A 19,458-nucleotide genomic window follows, 5' to 3' on the forward strand; every position below is an offset into this window, starting at 1 on the left:
ACCACCAGGGAAGTCCCTCAGGAGCCTTTTAGAAAAATTCACATAGTTCAATATTTGGATGATAGAAAAAAGATGTAGAGTGAAAAGTTTCCCTCCACATGGAGGTGGGTTTCCAGGGAAGCTGATGGGGCCCAGGGAGGGCCTGGGCAGTGTGTGCATGTGGTCATGTGTTTTTGTAAATTCTTACAAAAGTAAGATGTTCTTTTTTTGTGTGTGTGTGTGGTACGCGGGCCTCTCACTGCTGTGGCCTCTCCCGTTGCGGAGCACAGGCTCCGGACGTGTAGGCTCAGTGGCCATGGCTCATGGGCCCAGTCACTCCGCGGCACGTGGGATCTTCCCGGACCGGGGCACGAACCCATGTCCCCTGCATCGGCAGGCGGACTCTCAACCACTGCACCACCAGGGAAGCCCTCTTTTTTTTTTTTTAATTAAAAAATTTTTTTTGAATTGAGATGTAATTGACATATTAGTTTCAGGTGTACAACATAATGATTTGATATTTGTATATATTGGAAAACGATAAGATACTCTTGCATTCTTTTTCTGAAAGAGGGCATCCAAATTGGGTAAGCTTCAGGCCCTGTGAAGTCTGGCTCTGCCTCTGCTCCCTCCTGTCCTCCTCAACCCTCAGTTTTCCTCCTTAGAGGCAACCAGCGTCACCTGTCTCATATGTATCTTTTCAGAGGTATCTTATGCATTTAGTGGTAGACACATACTGATCTATCCTTTCCCCCTACCCCCTTTTTTTTTTCCCCATGTGAAAGGCAGAATGTTCTCTATACTGTTTTGAACCTTTCTTTGGTCACTTAATACATACTGGAGGTCATCCCTCATTAACACGTAAGGAGTTTCCTCCTTTTTTACAGAGTTTCCTCATTTTTCTTTAATCATTTAGCAACACATCTTGGAGGTCATCTCACACTAATATGTAAAACGTTTCCTCATTTTCTATGGCTCAGTATTCTCCTGTATGACTACACTGTAATTTAGTTAACCATTCCCCGATTTTTGGGTATTTTGGTTACTTCCAACCTTTTGTTGTTATACACAATGCTGTAACCAATAACCTATGCACGTCATTTTGGACATGCATCAGGAAGACTGCAGGGTAAGTGCCCATGGGTGGCTGGATCAAAGGGCACAGAAGCATCGGGGTTTCAAATCGATGGTGGCATTGCCCTTCCCAGAGGCACTGGCCCGGCCAGGGAGGGGAATGCCTCGCCCTGTCACCACTCAGTATGGGGAGGTTAAGTTCCTTTTCCTGTGTTTAAGAACCATTTATACTTTTCTTTCTGTGAATTTCTCTGTTCATATTCTTTGCCTATTTTTCTGTTAGGTTACTGGTCTGTGTCTTATTTCTAGGTGCTTTTCACTTTTTAGGAAAATTAGTCTATGTTTGGGGTGTGAGTGACAGCCCCTGGTTTGTCATTTATATTTTGGCCTTGCTTATGGTGCCTTTTTATTTTTTTTAATCATGCAGGAATGTTTGATTTGTATATAGTTGAGTATTTTACTCTTTTCTTTATCCTTCTGGATTTGTATCATTTCCAGAAGGCTTTTGCCTCTCTGAGACAAGGGTTTTTTAAGTCCTTTCATGGTTTTATTTATTATTTTGAAATCTTTGATTTGTCTGTAACTTATCCTGTTGAAGGTGTAGAGGTCCAGCTTTGTAGCTTGCTCCACAGTTGTCCCTACAATTTAATAATCCATCTCTTCCCCACTAGTTTGAGATGTTACTTTTGTTGTATACTAAATTCTTAGATTTATTTGGGTCTATTTTTGAACTTTCTGTTCTGTTTAATTGATCTGTCTGTTCAAGTGCTGGTAACCTGTACTGTTTTAATTGCCATGGTTTTATGTTTTAATATGTGGTGAGGCTGATTCTCACTCTTTACCCTTCCTTTGTCCCACTCCCTCACTTCCGGAATTTTCCTGGCTCTTCCTGCTTGTTTGTTTTTCCACATGAACTTTCAGATAAACTTGTCTGGCCGCCGCCCTCCCCCCCGCCCGCCCCCCAGTTCTGTGTGTGTGCTTAGCAGGATAGTACATATTTATAAATTAACTGAGAATTAATATCTTTATGATAGTCTCTATCCAGGAGAATATCATGTCTTTCTATCTGTCCAGCTCTCCTTTTTGCCCGTTAATAACACTGCACATTTTTCTCGCTATAAATCCTGCACATTTCTTTCTTTCTTTTTTTTTTTTTAAAACTTTATGTATTTATTTATTTTGGGCTGTACTGGGTCTTTGTTGCTGCGCACGGGCTTTCTCTAGTTGCCGTGAGCAGGGGCTTCTCTTTGTTGTGGTGCACAGGCTTCTCGTCATGGAGCTTCTCTTGCTTCTCTCGTGGAGCACGGGCTCTAGGTGCACGGGCTTCAGTAGTTGTGGCGCATGGGCCCAGCAGTTGTGGCTCGTGGGCTCTAGAGCGCAGGCTCAGTAGTTGTGGTGCATGGGCTTAGTTGCTCCGCGGCATGTGGGGTCTTCCTGGACCAGGGCTTGAACCCACGTCCCCTGCATTGGCAGGTGGATTCTTAACCACTGCACCACCAGGGCAGCCCGATCGTGCACATTTCTTATTAAGTTTATTCTTGGTGGTTTTTATTTTGTGATGCTATTATAAATGAGGTCTTTCATCCTGGTTTCTACCTGGTCATTGCTTATAAATATCAATTCTGTTATATTAATTTTGAACCCAGCTATCTTACTAAATTCTTTTATTGTTTGTAATAGTTTCTCAGCTGAGCTTCTCGGGTTTTCCAACTCCAAACTTGTATTATTGTTAAGTAATAGGTTAACTCTTCTTTCCCAGTTTTTATACCAATGATATATTTTTGTTGTCTAGAACTTTTATGATGATGGAAGTTTTTCTACTGTTTTCCATTAAGCAAAGTGCTGGTTTTTATTTTAAGGAAGTGTTGATTCATTTCTATTTTACCGATACTGCAATTTTTGTTTAAGTATGCTGGATATTGAGTTTTATCATATGCCTCTTTAGTATCTGTGGAGATGAGCAGATAACTTTTTTCTTTTGATCTGTTAATCACTGCTTTGCATCATCTGTTCCTTGACTCTTGCCAGTTCAGGAGTTCTTGAGTATTGGTAGGGGACCTTAGTCCCCATTGCCTAGCGCAAGGCTATCAAATGAATGAATGGCCTTTCCTATACATTTCCCCCTGTCCCTCTTCGGAGGTGGGGGGTGGGGTTGCTCACTCACAGGACCAGGACCCCAGAGGCTGTGTGATGCTGGGTTGCCTCATCTCCTGGAGTATTCTGCTTCCTCCAGGGGCATGGAGGTGGGGGTAAGGCTCAACCCACAGACTGGGCCTGCAGGGGAACCAGCAGTGGTATCCCTCAATCCCACCTGTACTTGCTAACCCCTGGGCCTGGCCCTCAGCTGGAAACTGGCACCTCAGAAGGAATTGGGTCCTTGCCTGGGTCTTGCAGCGGGCGGGAGGGAATGTGTGTGCAGACATAGCCACAGCAGTGGCCAAGGCTGTGGATGGGGGTTCGGGTAGTACCAACTCTGAAGGCCCTGGAGGGCTTCCTAGAGGAGCTGGATTCTAGGAGGCCACAGGGGTGGGGTGTTAGGTTTCAGGCAGTGGGAGAAGCCTGCATGTTCAGGGACCAGGCAGTACCTGGCCTTGCCTGGCACATGGGACACAGGGGAGAGGGCTTAAGTACAGAGCTTACCCATGGCGTGGGAAAGCCACAGAGAACTGTTGACTGGGGACCTATACCTGGGCAACCATGCCTCTGACCTGTGCCCATGTATCTCTTCCAGGTCTGGACAGAGTCCTGCTGGCTGGCTTCTGCTGACAGGAACAATGGCAGAGGCCGGGGATGGGGCCCTATCGGTGGCCGAGTGGCTGCGGGCACTGCACCTGGAGCAGTACACCAGGCTCTTTGAGCAGCACGGACTGGTGTGGGCCACAGAGTGCCAAGGCCTCAGCGATGCCCGCCTGGTGGACATGGGCATGCTGCTCCCCGGCCACCGCCGCCGCATCCTGGCTGGCCTGCTCCGTGCCCACACGCCCCCAGCCCCTGCACCCCGCCTGACCCAACGGCCCGTGCCCATGAAGCGTCATGTCTTCCGCTCACCACCTGTGCCCACCACTCCACCGGAGCCACTGCCCATGGCTGGAGAGGATGAGGGGCTGCCCACTGCCCCACCCATCCCACCCCGGAGGAACTGCCTTCCACCCACCTGCTTCTCCCCCCCATCCACGTCTGCCCCAGACCCTGTGCTGCCCCCGCTGCCTGCTAAGCGGCATTTGACAGAGCTCAGCGTTCCGCCTGTGCCCCCTCGCACTGGGCCCCCCCGCCTGCTGGTGAGGTGAGTGGATGCCATCCAGAATGGAGGAACATGGGCAGAGGACCTAGAGGGTTGAGGGGGAGTCTGTGGCCTTTGCCACTAGGGTAAGAAAGGCACCTTGGTGGAGGGAATAGCATGTGCAAAGCTCAGAGGTGGGAAGCACCGTCCACGGCTGCTCTGAGCAGACAGTGTGGCTGAACTGTTGTGTGAGCGAGGGTGGGTTCGTGGATGGCGCTGGTGGGACATGCTGTGAAGGCCAGGTGGGGAGCCCAGGGAGGTTTTAAGCAGAGCGATCAGATGAAAGCTGAGTACGGAAAGGATGACCCCGGCTGCTGCTAAGGTTGATGGGGGAGGAGGCTGGGAGACCAGTGAGAGGGCGCAGGGCCAGGTGGGAGGCCCCCGCTCAGGCTGTGCTAATGAGACTGGAGAGAAGTAGGCATATTGGAGTGAGAGGTCGGCACTAGCGTGGACAGGACTTGGGGACGGCCTGGGCATGAGCAGAGAGGGAGAGAGGAGGCTCATGGCGTCCAGGTTCCCATCTTGGGTAGATGGTGGTGCAGTTTCTGATCTGGGACCTGGCCACAGGAGGGAGCTTGGGAGGAAGTCTGGAGTTCAGTTTGGGGCCTGGTGAGTGTGAGATACTGGGAGACCAGAGTGCATTTCTCAAGTCAGGAGGTAGTATGTGGAGGAAATGGGAAGTCTAGAATGAAGAACTCGTTCTGGGGGACGCAGCAAGTGCCCTGGGCCTGGCACGGGTGCTCCCGTCTTCCCCTTTCACACTGCTCCTGCCACATGTCACCCGATCCTGGAGACACTTCTCAGGCCACATCCTGCTCACCCTCCCTCCTCCCCAGAACTGTTTTCTCCCCTCCTAGCTCCTGGTACTCCTTGTTTTCTTGAGTTTCCTCCTAATTCTGTGGACACGCCATTTAACCTCCTTTACATATGCCCTCCCTTCCTGCCATTTGCTGGGGTGCCCAGCTTGGAGGAGCATCCCCAAGTATGGCTGGATATGTGGGGTGTAATGGAGCTTTTTTGCAGCACTTGGCCAAGTCACCCTAATCTGGGAAGGCTTCTTGGAGGAGGAAGAGATATACAGAGAGAGGTCTCCTGGTCCGTGTTACTGTTGGGCACTGTGCTGGGTGCTTTGCTCACATGCTCTCTTTTGATCCCTGCTCAAGTGCTCTGGGGCATTTGTGTCCTGTTTTCAAGAAAAGAAACTAAGGCTCAGAGAAGGGAGAACATCACTGGCTGGATCCATGCCAAGTATATGCTAGGGGAGCCCCCGTGGGGAGGGTCTGGGAGGTTTTCCTCACCCAGAGAGGGGCATAAAGTAAAGGGGCCTTCAAAGCCAAGCCAGGGCTGTGGTGTTTTGAGATTTGACGGGTGAAAGCACAAAAAGTTTATTGTGCCTTTCCCGGGTTCACACAACTGTGAGCACCACTGGGGTCCCCCAGGAGCCTGGCTTATAGACCGGACTGGAGTTTCCTGGTGCCACTGCACCCTCTAGTGGCCACTTTCCTGCATGTAGGAGTAATTTCTCTTTTTTTAACTCTATCATTAGGATGGAGTGTGTGTCTGTCTGTTTGCTTGTCTCTGGGGGTTGGGAGTGGGTGAACAAGGGCAGGAGGCAGGGCCCTGTCCGTAGGAAGTTCACGAAGGCTGAGGAGGCAAAAACCCCAGTCAAGGAGTGGAGGCCTGGGTTCCTGCCTAGAAGGCAGGATACCTAAGCAGGTCCAGCTGGCTCCATGACTCTGATTAGGAGCTGCCCCTCTGGGCCTGTTTCCCCATCAGGTGTCCTCCTTGGCCCTCCATGGCCCTCCTGGTACTGACATCTGAATTCAGGAGACTTTCTGGGTAGAGCAAGGGTCCTACCTTCACCCCAGGGTACCAGGCCCCACTCTCAGATCCTCAGTCTGAACTTAGCCAACGTCTGGGAGAGGCCAGACTCCCATGGTCAGGAGTCCGGCCCCTTGTAGCTAGAGGACCCAAAATTCATTCCGTGCTCACAGAATTTGTAGGCAATTATTCCTTGCAATTTGGGGCTGTTCCTTAGGGCAGAGTGGCAGGTGAGCTGCCAAGCCTGGCTTCCTGTGTCCTAGGGCCTTTGACATTTGGAATTGTGGGCATCTGCAGCCCTAGCATCCTGGGCTCGCAAGGTGTACAAAGTCTTTAAAGCCCAGAGGGAGAAAAACTAAGGGCGGACAGAGCCTCACATGTGTGTAACAGGCGAAGGCTGGGCAGGTTTGGGGCGAGGATTCAGCCTGACTGGCTACCCTGTCCCCTCATAGCCCCTTTCTATGACTCCAGGCTCCGTGGTGCACAGTGGATGACTGCTCAGCCTGGCCTGCTCCTGCCCCCCTTTCAGGAGTCCCCGCTTCCTGATGTGGCCTTCCTGTCCTTGCCTGCACCCTCTAGTGATGAGGGTCTCACCCTCTCAATCATAGGGCCTCTTACACCAGATCAGGTGGTGACTGAGGGAGCATTTTTGCCTGGCTCTGGTCCATCACTGGGCTCCCCAGCAGAATTTGGGGTCTAGTGACTCCACATGAGGGCATGCCTGGCCAGTTTGTGTGTGTGCACCCCTAGGCGTGTGTCTGTCAGGATAGTAGTGTGTCTGTGTATTTTTGCATCCACACGTGTCCTAAGGGAGGCGATGTATGATCCTAACATATGCACACAGGTGGGGATTTGAAACTGTATGCACCATACAGTTTCAGTGGTGACTTGCTGTAGTGTGGCCTGTGTGCACACATACACGTGCCCACGCGCACTGGTATTGTGGGGACTCCCACAGCATGAGTGTATTTGTGAGTGCGTGTGATGTGGGTGGTGAATTGGCATGGGTGTTATTTGTGTACTGTCAGGTGTGAGCCAGTGTGTGCTTGTGCTGTGTTTGCACGTGCTGCCGAGAGGCTGAGCCCCCTAGAACGTCAGCTCTATTAGTGCTCAGATGCTCGTCCGTTTCATCTACGGCTGAATCCCCAACATCTGAAACAGTGCCAGGTGCCTAATAGGCACTCAGCAAGTGTTTGCTGTGTTAGTAAATAGATGAGGCCTGCATGAGCTTCTGTACTGCCAGACGCTGAGCACGTGTGCTGCCCGCGCTGACTCACCCCTAGTGGACCCTGGACAGTAGGGTTACAGGACACCCCAAATCCCTTCCCACTACCCAATCTCTGTCACCCCAGGCCTCTTAGAAAGGGAGAGACTTCAAGGGAGGCAGGCAGAAAAGGAGCAGGGATGGGGTCCTCTCCCCTCTGCGCCAGCTGGGTCAGGACTCTCAGAACTGGGTTCATTATTCTGCCTGGCCTGGGAGGACCCCATTGCACCCTCAAAGGGTTTGCACACCCACCATCACTTAAGCCTGTCATAGGGAACTAGCTAAGTCCAGAGATGCTGGGAAACTTGTTCAAAGTCACACAGTCCAGCTCAGGGGAAGCTGATGTTCAAACCCTGCCTCCTGGCCTGGGACTGTCTACTCAGCTTTAAGTCTCATAGATGTGTACGCTCTGAGCCTGCTTCCCTGAGCATGGCAGAGAGGTCATTCCTGATCCAGGGTTCCAGGGTCACCCTGCAGAGCCCCTCCTAGGCTGCTCTGGGCCTCTGTTTCCTCCTCGGACACCTGGATGTCTGGAGATACCTTGGGAAGAGGGAGTATTTGTCCAGACGGGACAGCTACCAGCTACAGTCACACTGCAAGGCCTCCCACCTGTGCCCTCGACCATCCTGCAGCCCAGCCAATCCCTGGTCTTCCTGAAGGCTGATCACTTGTTGCCAGGGCAGAACTTGCTCCCTTCAGAGAGCCTCTTTCCCAGCTTCTCTGGGCCTCCTTGTGGGCGTGGGGAGGGGCCAGCCAGGGCCAGGGCCTTCTGGGTGTTCACTCTGTAAGGTCCTGCTAGATGGCACTGGGGTGGCTTGTCCACTCACTCCAGCTGGGTGGGGGGGGGCAGCCTGGGGGCGGAGAGGAAGTGTCTGTCCCGGGGGATTCTGGGTGACTTTTCTCTCTGTCTCAGTCCGTGTTTTCAGGAAGTGTGTGTGTTGGCCAGGGCTGCAGGGGGGCGGGGGGAGGCGGAGAGCAGGAAGCTAGAGGAGACCAGAGCTGGATTCAGACACAGACACACACGTACACGTACACACACTCACTCACTCTCCCGGACAGACCCACAGTTACACACAGGAACACACACTCAGACAAGGGATCACAGACACTCAGACCCAAATCACGGGTGCACAGAGCCATGCCTGGACCCAGACGCGGCCTCAGACATACCCAGGGAGTGGGGCCGGCCTGTCTGTGAGACCAGCCCAGGTCGGACACAGGCTGCACAGGCAGGGAACGGCACACGCTGGGGCCGGCTAACCAGAGCCACAGGAGTCCTCGGGCCCCGGACCCAGAGGGCATCAGAGGGTGAGCGAGGGGCCGCCGTGGGCTGGGCTGTCGGCCAAGGGAAGGTGGGGAGGCTCCTCTGGCGGGGCTGGGAGGGCAGGAATCCCTGTCTGTCTGTCTGCCACCTCTCCGCAGGCTGGGTTTTCTGTTCTGGTCTCCTCCCCCTCCCTTTTTTACTCTCAGAATTTTCTGTCTTCTTTCACTTTGTCTACATTTTCTGTTTTTCTCCTGCCCTTTCCTTTTCTCCCCTCTCTCTTCGCCCTCTCTGCCCTGGGCTTTCCAGGTCTCCATCTCCCCATAAACCTCTCTCCCGGGTCCACTCGGAGCCCCCCGGGGCCTGTTTCCTGGGCTTCACAGACTGCTCCTCTGTGGGGTCTCTGCCCTTCAGGGATCTGGTGCTGATCTCGGTTCTGGCTCCCTGCACCTCACTGAGGATTGCCTCCAGAGGCTTAGGTGACTTCTCTCAGGGTCAAATTCAAGGGTGCTGTGGCTCTGGGCAGCTCCTACCAGAGCCCCCTTGCCCTCCCCCCAGTCCAGGTGATAGGAAGGCCTGCCAAGGGCTGGCACTTAGCTGGCGACTTCCTAGCCCTCCTTCCAGGGCTGGTGGTGTGGTGGGGGTGCCTGTGTCATTGGGGGGCTCCCCCCAATTGCTGTGGTCCCCCCCCCAATTGCTGTGGTCCCTAATGAGCTCAATAACCCTGTGCTTGAGCCACTGGGGACATAGAGATTCCTCTAACCAGCTCCTGTCTGTGTACCAGGCTCTGCCCTGCGCCCTTGGCTCATCTTTCCATAGGGCCCAGCAGACACCTGCACCTTCTCCTCCAGCCAGGCCAGCCCTGGGATGGGGGAGAGGGGCTAGTACAGTTGTGAGCCACCTGAAGGGTGAACTTCCTCCCCCCACTGCCTTCACAAGCCAGCGCAGGGTCAGGCCTGGGAAGCAGGAAGAGCTGCAATGGGAGACCTGGGCCTCAGCCCTTTCCTGCGCATGACAGCAAGATTCCCAACTGTGTGAGCTTAGAGGAGGGAGCAGTTTGGGTAGACTTCCTGGTGAAAGAGGTGTGTCCTGAGCACAGGGGAGTCGATGAGGATTAAACAAAAAAAGACTCCCAGCAGGATGTCTGGCACATAGCGGGTACTTAGCAAATGATAGCTATATTGTTCCAGGGTGAAGGACAAAGAGCTGGGTGAAACCTTGGTTTTGAGGGTGGATGCCAGGTCCGTCGGGCACTGCTGTATGGAGGGATGGAGAGCTGCTGACCTCCAGTAATCAGTGTGTGAGTGGGGCGATGGTCATTCATTCATTCAGAACACAGTCAAGGAAGCCCCCTCTGTGTTGGGTGATGCTGTGGCATGGAGAGGGATTGGCCTGAGGGGACTCACAGCATATGCAAAAGCTGAGAGGCATACTGCAGACATCACGTCTAAGCTAGTGAGACCCCAAGAAGGGCTTTCTCTGCTGTGGCTTGGGCAGAAGTAAGTAGGACAGAGCCCGGAAAGCGCTAGAGGGGCTGACCCTTGGGCCTCATGATGGAGAAGGAAGGACGAGGGCAGCCACGAAGGAAGAGAGAAACGTAGGGCTGAGGCCTGGGCCCCAAGTAGGATGAGGAAGTGGGCAGTTGGGAAAGATTGCTCCTGTGGGAAGAGGAGGTCAGAAGAGGAGGCAGATGTGTCCAAATCAGAGTCTGATCCCACCTCTTGGCCCTGCTGGTGAAAATCCAGGAGCTGGGTTTGGGCTGGGTCCCTCCAAGGCCTGTGTGACCCTGTAGGCGGAAAGTCCTGATTCCAGGACAGGGTATAGGCCTGAGTCCTTGGTCCTCTGAGGTCAGTTCAGTGAAGCAAACATTGACAGATACAACTATACTGAGTGCTCAGAAGTGTGGGGACTGGAGAAGCCTCAGGAGGCCCCTGGGGCATGAAGGGAGGCGCAAAGTGGAGGGGGGAGATGTATGATTTGCACCTTTGGAAGTAGAAGTAGGAGATGGCCAGATGGAGTTGCATTCCTGGTGGAAGGAACAACATATGCAAAAGCCTGGAAATATGCATTTATGGAATGCAGCTCAGTCAAGGATGGCTGGAATGTAAGAGTGGATCAGTTCAAGGCCAGCCTGAGATATTCAGGCTGCCCTACTCTGCAGCCCTGCCCATCTACCCTTATGGTGTTTGACATAAATAGAAAGGAGTGAAGGGAGAGCCAGGGGCCACCCTGGAGGAGAGGGCTATGGGACAGGTTCTGGCCCATCCTGTGGGGCCTGAGCCTCCTTCAGCCACAGGCAGGGTGAGAAAGTTGTGCTGGTGACATGTGGCAGTTGGCTCTCCTTACTGAGTTATCAGTGAGCCTGGAAGCAGACCAGAGAGGAACCTGAGGCTCAGAGGTAAAGTGACCGCTTTGTAAGGACACAAACTGATGTGAGGTCTAGCTGGGATGCAAGCCCAGACCCACCTGGCTGCAAAGCTCTGTCTCTTACCTACAGTGACCACAAATCTCATTTCATCCAGGACAGGCCTGCTTACATCTGTTGCCCTGACATAGTTATTAATAGGGCTTCTTTTAGCTGTCAGAAATGTTCTGGTTTATATGATTAATTATATGGTCACTCTACTCTTACCCATTCTGTCTCAGGACCCTCATATATCCCTCAACCCACAGATACAAGGTTGGCTGTGTGTATTTGCCCTAAACCAATAAAACAAACCTTCTTAGGCTGAGGGCCCAGGCTGGAGTGGGCCTGCCCAGGAGTGCCCAGATCCATATGTCACTTGGATAGAGGAGAAAGGGGCTTAAGGAGCAGAGGAGCCAGGAATGAGGGGCAGGGGGTGAGCAGCTCTGTGTGGGCATCTTGGAGGCTACCTAGAAGAGGCCCATTGAGCCGTATTTTGAGGTACAGATAGGCTTTCCATGGACTGAGATGTAAGGAGAGGGCAGGGAGATGCAGGCAGGAGGAAGTGGCGTGAGCGAAGGCTCATAGGAGGGACCACTGAGTCCCTGCTCAGGTTTGGGACTGATCTACTGGTCTTGTGGGGTCAGAGATCAGTGGGGAACATCTCAGCTGGACCTTAGCCGCAGACTGGAGCTGGGGCTGCTCTAAGGGGTGCAGGCACTGAGTGGCTGGGTTAGGGTCATTCTGTGGGCACTGCCCCTTCCCCTGGGATATTCCCACATCCGTGCCTTCCTGATACCACTTCTCCTTTCCTGGGCCTGGCTCTGACTCAGCATGACCCTGGTCCCCTATGGTAGGCAGGCGGGGGGTCAGCTTGGAGGCTTCCTGGAGGAGGTGTCTATGATGAGGTCGGGAGGCCCATGGGGCCTCTTTCTCCACCTTCTTGGCACATAGCCCTCTTCCTGCAAAGGCTTTGCTGGGAGAGGAGCCCTTAGCATCTGTTCCCCTCTCCTTTCTTACCATGGTAACACAGCCATCAGAGCTGTGATCACGTTTCCTTTTGGATGGAACATCAACCCTAGAGCTTCCTGGATCCTGAGTTGGGTGCCAGTGTGAGGAGACGGGCCTCAGAGAAGCCCTCAGATCCTGGCTGTGGCCTCCTCATTTGCCACTGGTGGTTGAGCTTTCAGCTGTGGTGCTGGATTTCCTGGGTGCAAATCCCAGGTGTGGGACCAAGGACAAATTAACTTCGTGTCTCTGTGCCTCCGTTTCCTCATCTGTAAAGTGGGAATAGCAATAAGCCATACGTTACTGAATGAATGAATCCATGTAAAGCACCTAGAAGACAGCTGGGAAAACACACACACACACATAATTAATAAGAATTAATTAATCCAGGTCTTCATTTATTTATTCATCCCTGCTGAGTGCTGGGCATACAGTAGTGAAGAAGGTAGGTGTGGCACTTGTCTTAGGGAGCCCACATGCTGGGGAGCCAGGCCTCAGGAAGGGCAGGACCCTCTCATAAGATCAGGCAGTGATGGGGGAGGACTGGGGGCCAGAGATGGGAGGACCGATGCCGCTTGGGCTCCGAGGATACTCTGTTGCCATCACCTTTGCCTCAGCACTGGCCCTCAGTCCTGGGGGAGGTGGGGAGCCAGGCCCACTCAAGCTGCTTGGTATTGGAAGGGCAGAGCCTGTCTGTCCCCCCTGCTCTGAGCCAGTCTGACTGGTCCTGGTCCAACAGCTTGGAGCTCTGCTGTCAGCTGATCACAGACTGGGCCCCCAAGGGCCCCTTCCTCTTGGAGTCTGGGAGACTGTGTGGTCTCCAAGGACATTGTACTTGACTAGCTGGGGGGCCGACACCGCAGGTCATGCCCTTGGGCCTGTGTGTACTCACTCAGCCTTTCATTTGCTTCTCTCCCCACCCTGTCCGCCAACCTATCCACCTACCCATCCACCCCCCACCCACCCATCCAACATGCTCTTTTTGCTCACTCAGCCAGGCCCTATGGGTGGACTATGGGGATAAAGAGTCAAGTCCAAGGCTGCCCCTGCCCTAAAGAGACTCAGGGTCAAGTCGGGGAGACAGCCTAGTACAGTGTCCATCAGCGGGTCTTCATAGGTCCAGCTAAACCCCTACCCTAGGCCCACTTGGCATCAGATTCCCTGAAAAGCATATAGAGAGGGAATAACTAGCCACCAGGACAGCAGCAGGTCTTCCTCTGCTGTGGGGTCCTTGTGGCAGTCAGTGCCACTGTCCACGCATCTGTCCAGGAGCTGTTCTCTGTGGTCCTCCAGGGGGCAGCTCAGGGATGAGGGATGAGACTCACAGCCAACAGGTGTGGGCGCCACCCTGGCTTAGAGAACTCTTGCCCCAAGGGGCCAGTATGTCTTGTAACAGCCGCACAAGTGTGGTGGTTTCAGGTCCCTGCACAGGCTATGCCCGGTTATGAGCCACCACACTCTGGGAAGTCCAAAGCTCCGACTTCTCCGCCAGGTCAAGAGACCACTTACAGTTTCTCCTTAGTCTAGGTGCAGTTCCACACTCAGGCCGCTTTTGCCAAAGGCACTGTTGCCTCAGAGCATGGCTGACATACCACTTTTAGCAGGTTTCTAGGGGGAAAGAGTTTTTTTGTTCATTCTTTACCCTTGGAGAGGAAGGAGATAGGGTGCAGGGTAATGTGGAAGTAGCCAGGTGTCCTAAGAAGCACCCAGACTGGACTCAGGGTTCAGGTCCTGGCTTAGATGCTAGCACAGTATGTGGCACAAAGGAGGGAGGTAGTAAAAAGCAAAAGTTACTTGGAATACTTCATCTAAAGCTCATATCAGAGGGGAACATGGGCAGGGCCTGGAGGAGCAGGAAGGAGGGGTCAGGAAAAACTTTCAGAGAAGGGGCACTTGAGAAAGAAGTTAAAGAATGAGTAGATGTTCTCTGATCAGAGACCAGGGAGCAAGGTATTCCTGCAGGAGGCAACAGCAGGAGCAGAGGCCCGGCATCATGGTCATGCCCCAGCCCTTCCTTGCCTTCTCGGTGGTCACACACTGTCAGCCACTGCCAGGAACACTGGGGCAGTGGACCAGGCTGAGATCACCAGGGAAGAAAGTTGCCCACCCACTCCGATGCTCTTCCTCAGCCCCTGCTGGATGCTGGCAGAGACAGCAGTTGGGGCCAGGCTTCTAGAGCTCAGGCACCTGTTCCGGCTGGTGGTCTCTGTGCATCCTGTGTGCTGACGCACGACACGCCTTGTCATGGTTAATCCTCCAGCCACCCTGCCACAACAGTTTTGTAGTCCTTATTTTACAGATGAGGAAACCGAGGCTCAGAAAGGCTAGGTGCTTGCCCCAGGACAGACAGGAACTGAGACTGAGGCGAGGTTGAAACCCACGTCTCTGATGTCCTTTGGAGACACTCAGCCTGCAGGAAGCAGTGCGATCTGTGCTGAGACAGACAGACAGGAGCACTGTGGCTGTGGGAGTTCAGGTACCTTGAACCTGGCCTTGGAGTCAGAGAAGGCTTCTGGGGGGAGTGATAGCAGAGATGAGAAGTGTGGTGGGTTCAGGTGAGTTTGAGGGGTCCTGGGGGATGGTGAATATTCAAGACGAGAGAAGATGGTCTTGATCCAGAGACGCACGGCTTATGGCCTCAGGACTTGGTTTCTAAGGCTCTGGTCTGTGCCCTTGGCCTTGATGCCCATTTCAGTCCTGCGCCATCCATTCTCCAACAGACACCTTCTTATCCTTAAAATCTCAGGTCCAGGGACTTCCCTGGTGGCACAGTGGTTAAGAATCCGCCTGCCAATGCAGGGGACACGGGTTCGGTCACTGGTCCGGGAAGATCCCACGTGCCGTGGAGCAACTAAGCCCGTGTGCCACAACTACTGAGCCTGTGCTCTAGAGGCCGCGAGCCACAGCTGCTGAGACTGCGTGCCACAACTACTGAAGCCTGTGCGCCTAGAGCCTGTGCTCCACAACAAGAGAAGCCACTGCAACGAGAAGCCCACGCACTGCAACTAAGGGTAGCCCCCGCTCGCCGCAACTAGAGAAAGCCCATGCGCAGCAACAAAGACCTAATGCAGCCCAAAATAAAAATAAATAAATAAATAAAAGCTCAGGTCCAGCCTTCCCTGACTCCCAGGCTAGGATGCACACCACCACCCCCCCCTTTCTGGTCTTCATCTCTCTTTTAGAGTGGAGATCCAGTGGGTACATGTGGCTAAAACCTAGCACTCTGGGGACAGGTGACCCTGTCCCAGCAAGGCAGGGCCAGCTCATGAAGCCAAAGAAGGTGCCTGCTCTGGAGAGCTTGGAGGGTTAGGGGCAGGGGAGTGAGGCAGGAGGGCTCTGTCTGAGTGTGTGGAATGAATGAGTTGTGCAGCTGCTCGTGTGAGCTGGGGGGCGCAGTGGGTTTGAGTCCTGGTTCTGTCGCAGTGTTGCTGGCGCAGTGACTCAGCCGCACTGAACTTGATGCCCAACTTTTGGTCTGTTCCCAGCCTTCCTGCCAAGGAAGAAGAGTTACTGTCACCGCCACCATCATTCCTTGCCCAGCCAGAGCCTGAGGAACCCCCGGCCATCTTCCCTCGGGGGCCTCCCCAGCCCCCATCTCCACCTCCCAGCCCCCCAGAGATTCCCCCGAAGCCTCTCTGCGTGCTCCCAGAGTTTGGTGAGTGCCGTAGCAAAGCATGGGGCTCTGGGTGGGTGGCCTGGGATCAGGGCTGGAGAGTCTGCAAGGGCGTAAGGATCGTGCTTCCCGTTCTGTTGGGCCCTGCCACCGACCCAGTCTGTGGCCCTGGACAGGTGAGCATCTTCCCTTCATCCTCAGAATGGAGACAGCACCCAGCTCTCTGACCTATTGACTGTTGGGTTTGGGCAGATGGCAGACTTCTTGATTTGCCCGTGGTTTAAAGTCTGGGACTGTTTTCCATGGTCATGGGCAGTTTGCTTTTCCTTGGATTGTCCACTTTTTCTTGTCTCGATTCGTGTTGCTTTTTTTAAGCTTTTTTAAGACAGTCCCTACCCTGACCCCCAAGCTTGCTGCCCAGTCAGACCTCCCTGTGATGGCCTGGCCTCTCCTTTGGCCGCCCCCTAGTGCTGTCCTGTGAAGCCCCGAGAATATAAATAGCACTTCCTGTCCTTTGTGCCTTTTTTTGAAAGCCAAGCCAGGGTGGGGCAGGGTCTTTCTTAGGCTGGGGGAGGCCAGGCTTCTTTGCCTCTGAGTCTCCCCTTCCCCTCTATCTCCCCAGATGACCCTGACTACGATGAGGTCCCAGCGGAGGGGCCGAGGGCCCCAGCTGCCGTGATGACCAAGAAGGTGGGTCAGGCAGTGGTTAGGGTTTGGGCTGTCTGCCTATCAGTGTGGAGGGCAGGCTACCCAGGTGCCTTTCAGACCCTGGGGACCACCAGATAGAGAGTAGGTGGCCGGCTCCCTGGAGAGTCCTCTTCCCCTTCACTGTCTTGCTCTGTGGGGGTCTGGGGGCTCTGGTTTGTGGCTCCAGATCCAGTCTTCAGCTGCATCTGGATGGCTGTGTGGCCCCTTCTCTCTTGGTGTTTGGAGCACATCTGTCTTGGGGTGTCCCTCTGTCTCTGTTTCACTTTCTGTGTCCCCGTGTCACCCTCTCTCTGAGTGCCTTAACTTTCCATCCATGTGTCTTTTTCTCTATCCCTTTATCTTTCTGTCTTTGTCTCTCACCTGGGCCTGTGCTTGCACTGGTTTTCTCTGTCCCTGTGACCCCCATCTCCCTGGGTCCCTATGCAGACTGCCGGGGGCTGGGGAGGAGAGGAGTGTGAGGAAAGAGAAGTAAATGTGCAGAGTTGTGTGGGTCCAGGATGGAGTGGACAGAGGGGGATGTGGCAGCCCCTAGTTGGGTGTGATCTGGGGCTTGGAGGGGAGCATGACACTGAGCGGGTCTGGGGAACAGGAGGACCCCCCATTGAGCCAAGTCCCGCGGGCCGTGCGTGTGGCCAGTCTGCTGAGCGAGGGGGAGGAGCTGTCCGGGGACGACCAAGGGGATGAAGATGAGGATGGCCACGCCTACGAGGACATCCCCAAGTAAGCGTCCTCTTCTCTCGGGTGGTTCTCCCACCCAGCTATCCTCCTTCCCCAAGCCCGGCCCAGCCTCTCCGTGTCCTCCGCCCCCACCCCATGGGAGCCCCCACTCTGGCCTCCTCACTCCCTCTCTTCTCCCCCCAGTGGTGGATGGCACTCTAGCAGCCTGAGCTCATCCTTGCCCAGCAGCCTCCTGATTCCTGATCTCCCACTGCACCCCATGGACAGGCTGCCTGTGGGCCCCACTCCCAGCCCACCGGTCATCAAGGCTGGCTGGCTGGACAAGAACCCACCGCAAGGGTGAGTGAAGCCTGGTGGGTCCTACTGGTGCTCTGCATGGTGTGGGCTCTAGTATACTGGTATCGCGGATCAGAAAACCAGAGGGGACAGGGTTATTGGAGCAGGTCTCCCTCCAGGCAGACTGTAACTGCCGATCATCCCCACCAGACCTATGCTTTATTACCCTTAACACTGAGAAGTCCTTTCTCTGGCGGTCCAGTGGTTAAGACTGCGCTCCCAATGCAGGGGGCACGGGTTTGATCCCTAGTTGGGGAACTAAGATCCCTCATGCTGCACAGAGCAGCCAAAAAAAAAAAAAATCCCGAAACTGGGAAGTCCTTTGAGTCTGACATCAATCACTCTTGCTGTAGGTAAAAGTTCATCTTCTCAGTGACCACTTGGGATCCTTCCTCCCTTGGACCTGGCTGTTCCTAACTTTGTATGTGGCTTCCAGAGGGGGCTAGGGTGATCCCGGAGCCTCTCCCTAATTCCCAGTCCTTTGCTCTGTTGTCCCTCTGCCTCTGCCTCTCCAGATCTTATATCTATCAGAAGCGATGGGTGAGACTGGATACCGATCACCTACGATACTTTGATAGTAACAAGGTGAGGCCCGTGTTAGTCCGTGATATGACCCTGCTTCAGCCTGGTCTTGGGTTGAACCCCAACACTGGACCCAGGTGGAGTCCGTCTCTAGATGAGTCCTCACCAGAGCTGTAGTGTGACTCCTTGAACTGTGTCCTCCTGGCCCATTGGCCAGCCTTGGCCTTGGCCAGGGTTGGTGTAGGGGCTGTCACCACCTGTGGGAGGTGGGGCTGCAACCTTCATTTCAACAGAGGTTGAGGGAGTCAAGGAGGGGCTGGGCCTCCGTGGGCCTCACCCCACAGTCGGCTCCTCTCTCTCCCCCAGGATGCCTACTCAAAGCGCTTTGTCCCTGTGGCCTGCATCTCCCGAGTGGCTGCTATTGGGGACCAAAAGTTTGAAGTGATCACGAACAACCGGACCTTTGCCTTCCGGGCGGAGAGTGATGGTAGGGAGGGGGGCAGGAGGAAGACTGGCAGTTTGGCTTGAGAAGTGAGGGAGGAGAACCAGGGCACATCTGCTCCCCCCACATCAAACCGAGAGAGGAGTCAACCCTCTGTGAGGTGGGGGAGGGGAGGGCCTCCTCTGTCCAGCTTTGTGCTGAGTCCTCAGAACCACACATCCCCATTTACAGGGGAGAAGCAGGCTCAGAGAGGCCAAGCGCCTTGCCCACCCTAAGTGGCACAGCTGGGATTGGAGCCTGAGCTTGTCCAAGTCAGAGAACTTAGAGATAGGTGGGCCAGCCTGGGTGGGCTTTCTGGCAGAGGTGTTGCCTGAGGGGCCTGGAATGGGGAACCCTTAGGAGGATCCCCACCAGGCTGAGCTGGGGCTTGCCCCTTCCCCTGTGCCTGCAGCGGAGCGGAAGGAGTGGATGCAGGCCCTGCAGCAGGCGGTGGCTGAGCAGCGTGCTCGGGCCCGACTGTCTAGTGCTCATCCGTTGGGAGTTCAAGGCTCAGAGCCCCCTGACCGCGCCGGCAGCCTGGAGCTACGTGGCTTCAAGAATAGACTCTATGTGGCCGTGGTTGGGGACAAAGTGCAGCTTTACAAGAATCTGGAGGTGCGACTGGTCAGCCAGGCTGCCGAACCTCTCCCGTTTCCCCTGCCCACCTAGTCCCTTAGCCCTGCCCCCCACCCACCTGGTCCTTCAGCCCCAACCCCTGCCCACCTGTTCCCTCAACCCCACCCACCTGGTCCCTCTACCCCACCCACCTGGTTCCTCAGCCCCTCAGCCCCGCCCACCTGGCCCCTCAAGCCCCCACCTCACCTAACCTGGTCCCTCAGCCCTGCCCACCTGGTCACTCAGCCCCGCCCTTTCCCTTTCCCCCTTCCCCTGACCCAGCTCTTTGCCTGCCCCGCTTCCTGCCCCTAGTTCTGACCCCTCTCCTGCCTGGTCCCTGAGCATTACCCTCCCATCACCGCCCTGGCTCTTGCACCTCTTACTTATTGCTACATGGCCTCTTATCAAGGTCCA

At 54.5% G+C, this 19,458-nt stretch overlaps 1 protein-coding gene across 3 annotated transcripts in view; it reads left to right on the plus strand.

Annotated features, from left to right (window-relative positions):
- Positions 1-3,827: 3,827 nt before the first annotated feature.
- The window catches only part of ARAP1 (ArfGAP with RhoGAP domain, ankyrin repeat and PH domain 1), a 39,898-nt gene continuing 24,267 nt past the window's right edge, over positions 3,828-19,458 (plus strand). Inside the window, exons 1-8 of one of the 3 annotated variants that reach the window (XM_065881298.1) lie at positions 3,828-4,336; positions 15,577-15,746; positions 16,327-16,394; positions 17,002-17,132; positions 17,274-17,429; positions 17,942-18,011; positions 18,315-18,435; positions 18,842-19,044. In XM_065881298.1, the coding sequence (XP_065737370.1) occupies positions 3,828-4,336; positions 15,577-15,746; positions 16,327-16,394; positions 17,002-17,132; positions 17,274-17,429; positions 17,942-18,011; positions 18,315-18,435; positions 18,842-19,044 (1,428 nt within the window). Of the gene's footprint in view, positions 4,337-15,576; positions 15,747-16,326; positions 16,395-17,001; positions 17,133-17,273; positions 17,430-17,941; positions 18,012-18,314; positions 18,436-18,841; positions 19,045-19,458 lie in introns of those variants that run through there. The other 2 variants (XM_065881299.1, XM_065881300.1) reach the window with 2 other exon arrangements.

The sequence above is a fragment of the Phocoena phocoena genome, chromosome 8, assembly GCF_963924675.1.
Source record: "Phocoena phocoena chromosome 8, mPhoPho1.1, whole genome shotgun sequence".
Taxonomy (NCBI): Eukaryota; Metazoa; Chordata; class Mammalia; order Artiodactyla; family Phocoenidae; genus Phocoena; species Phocoena phocoena.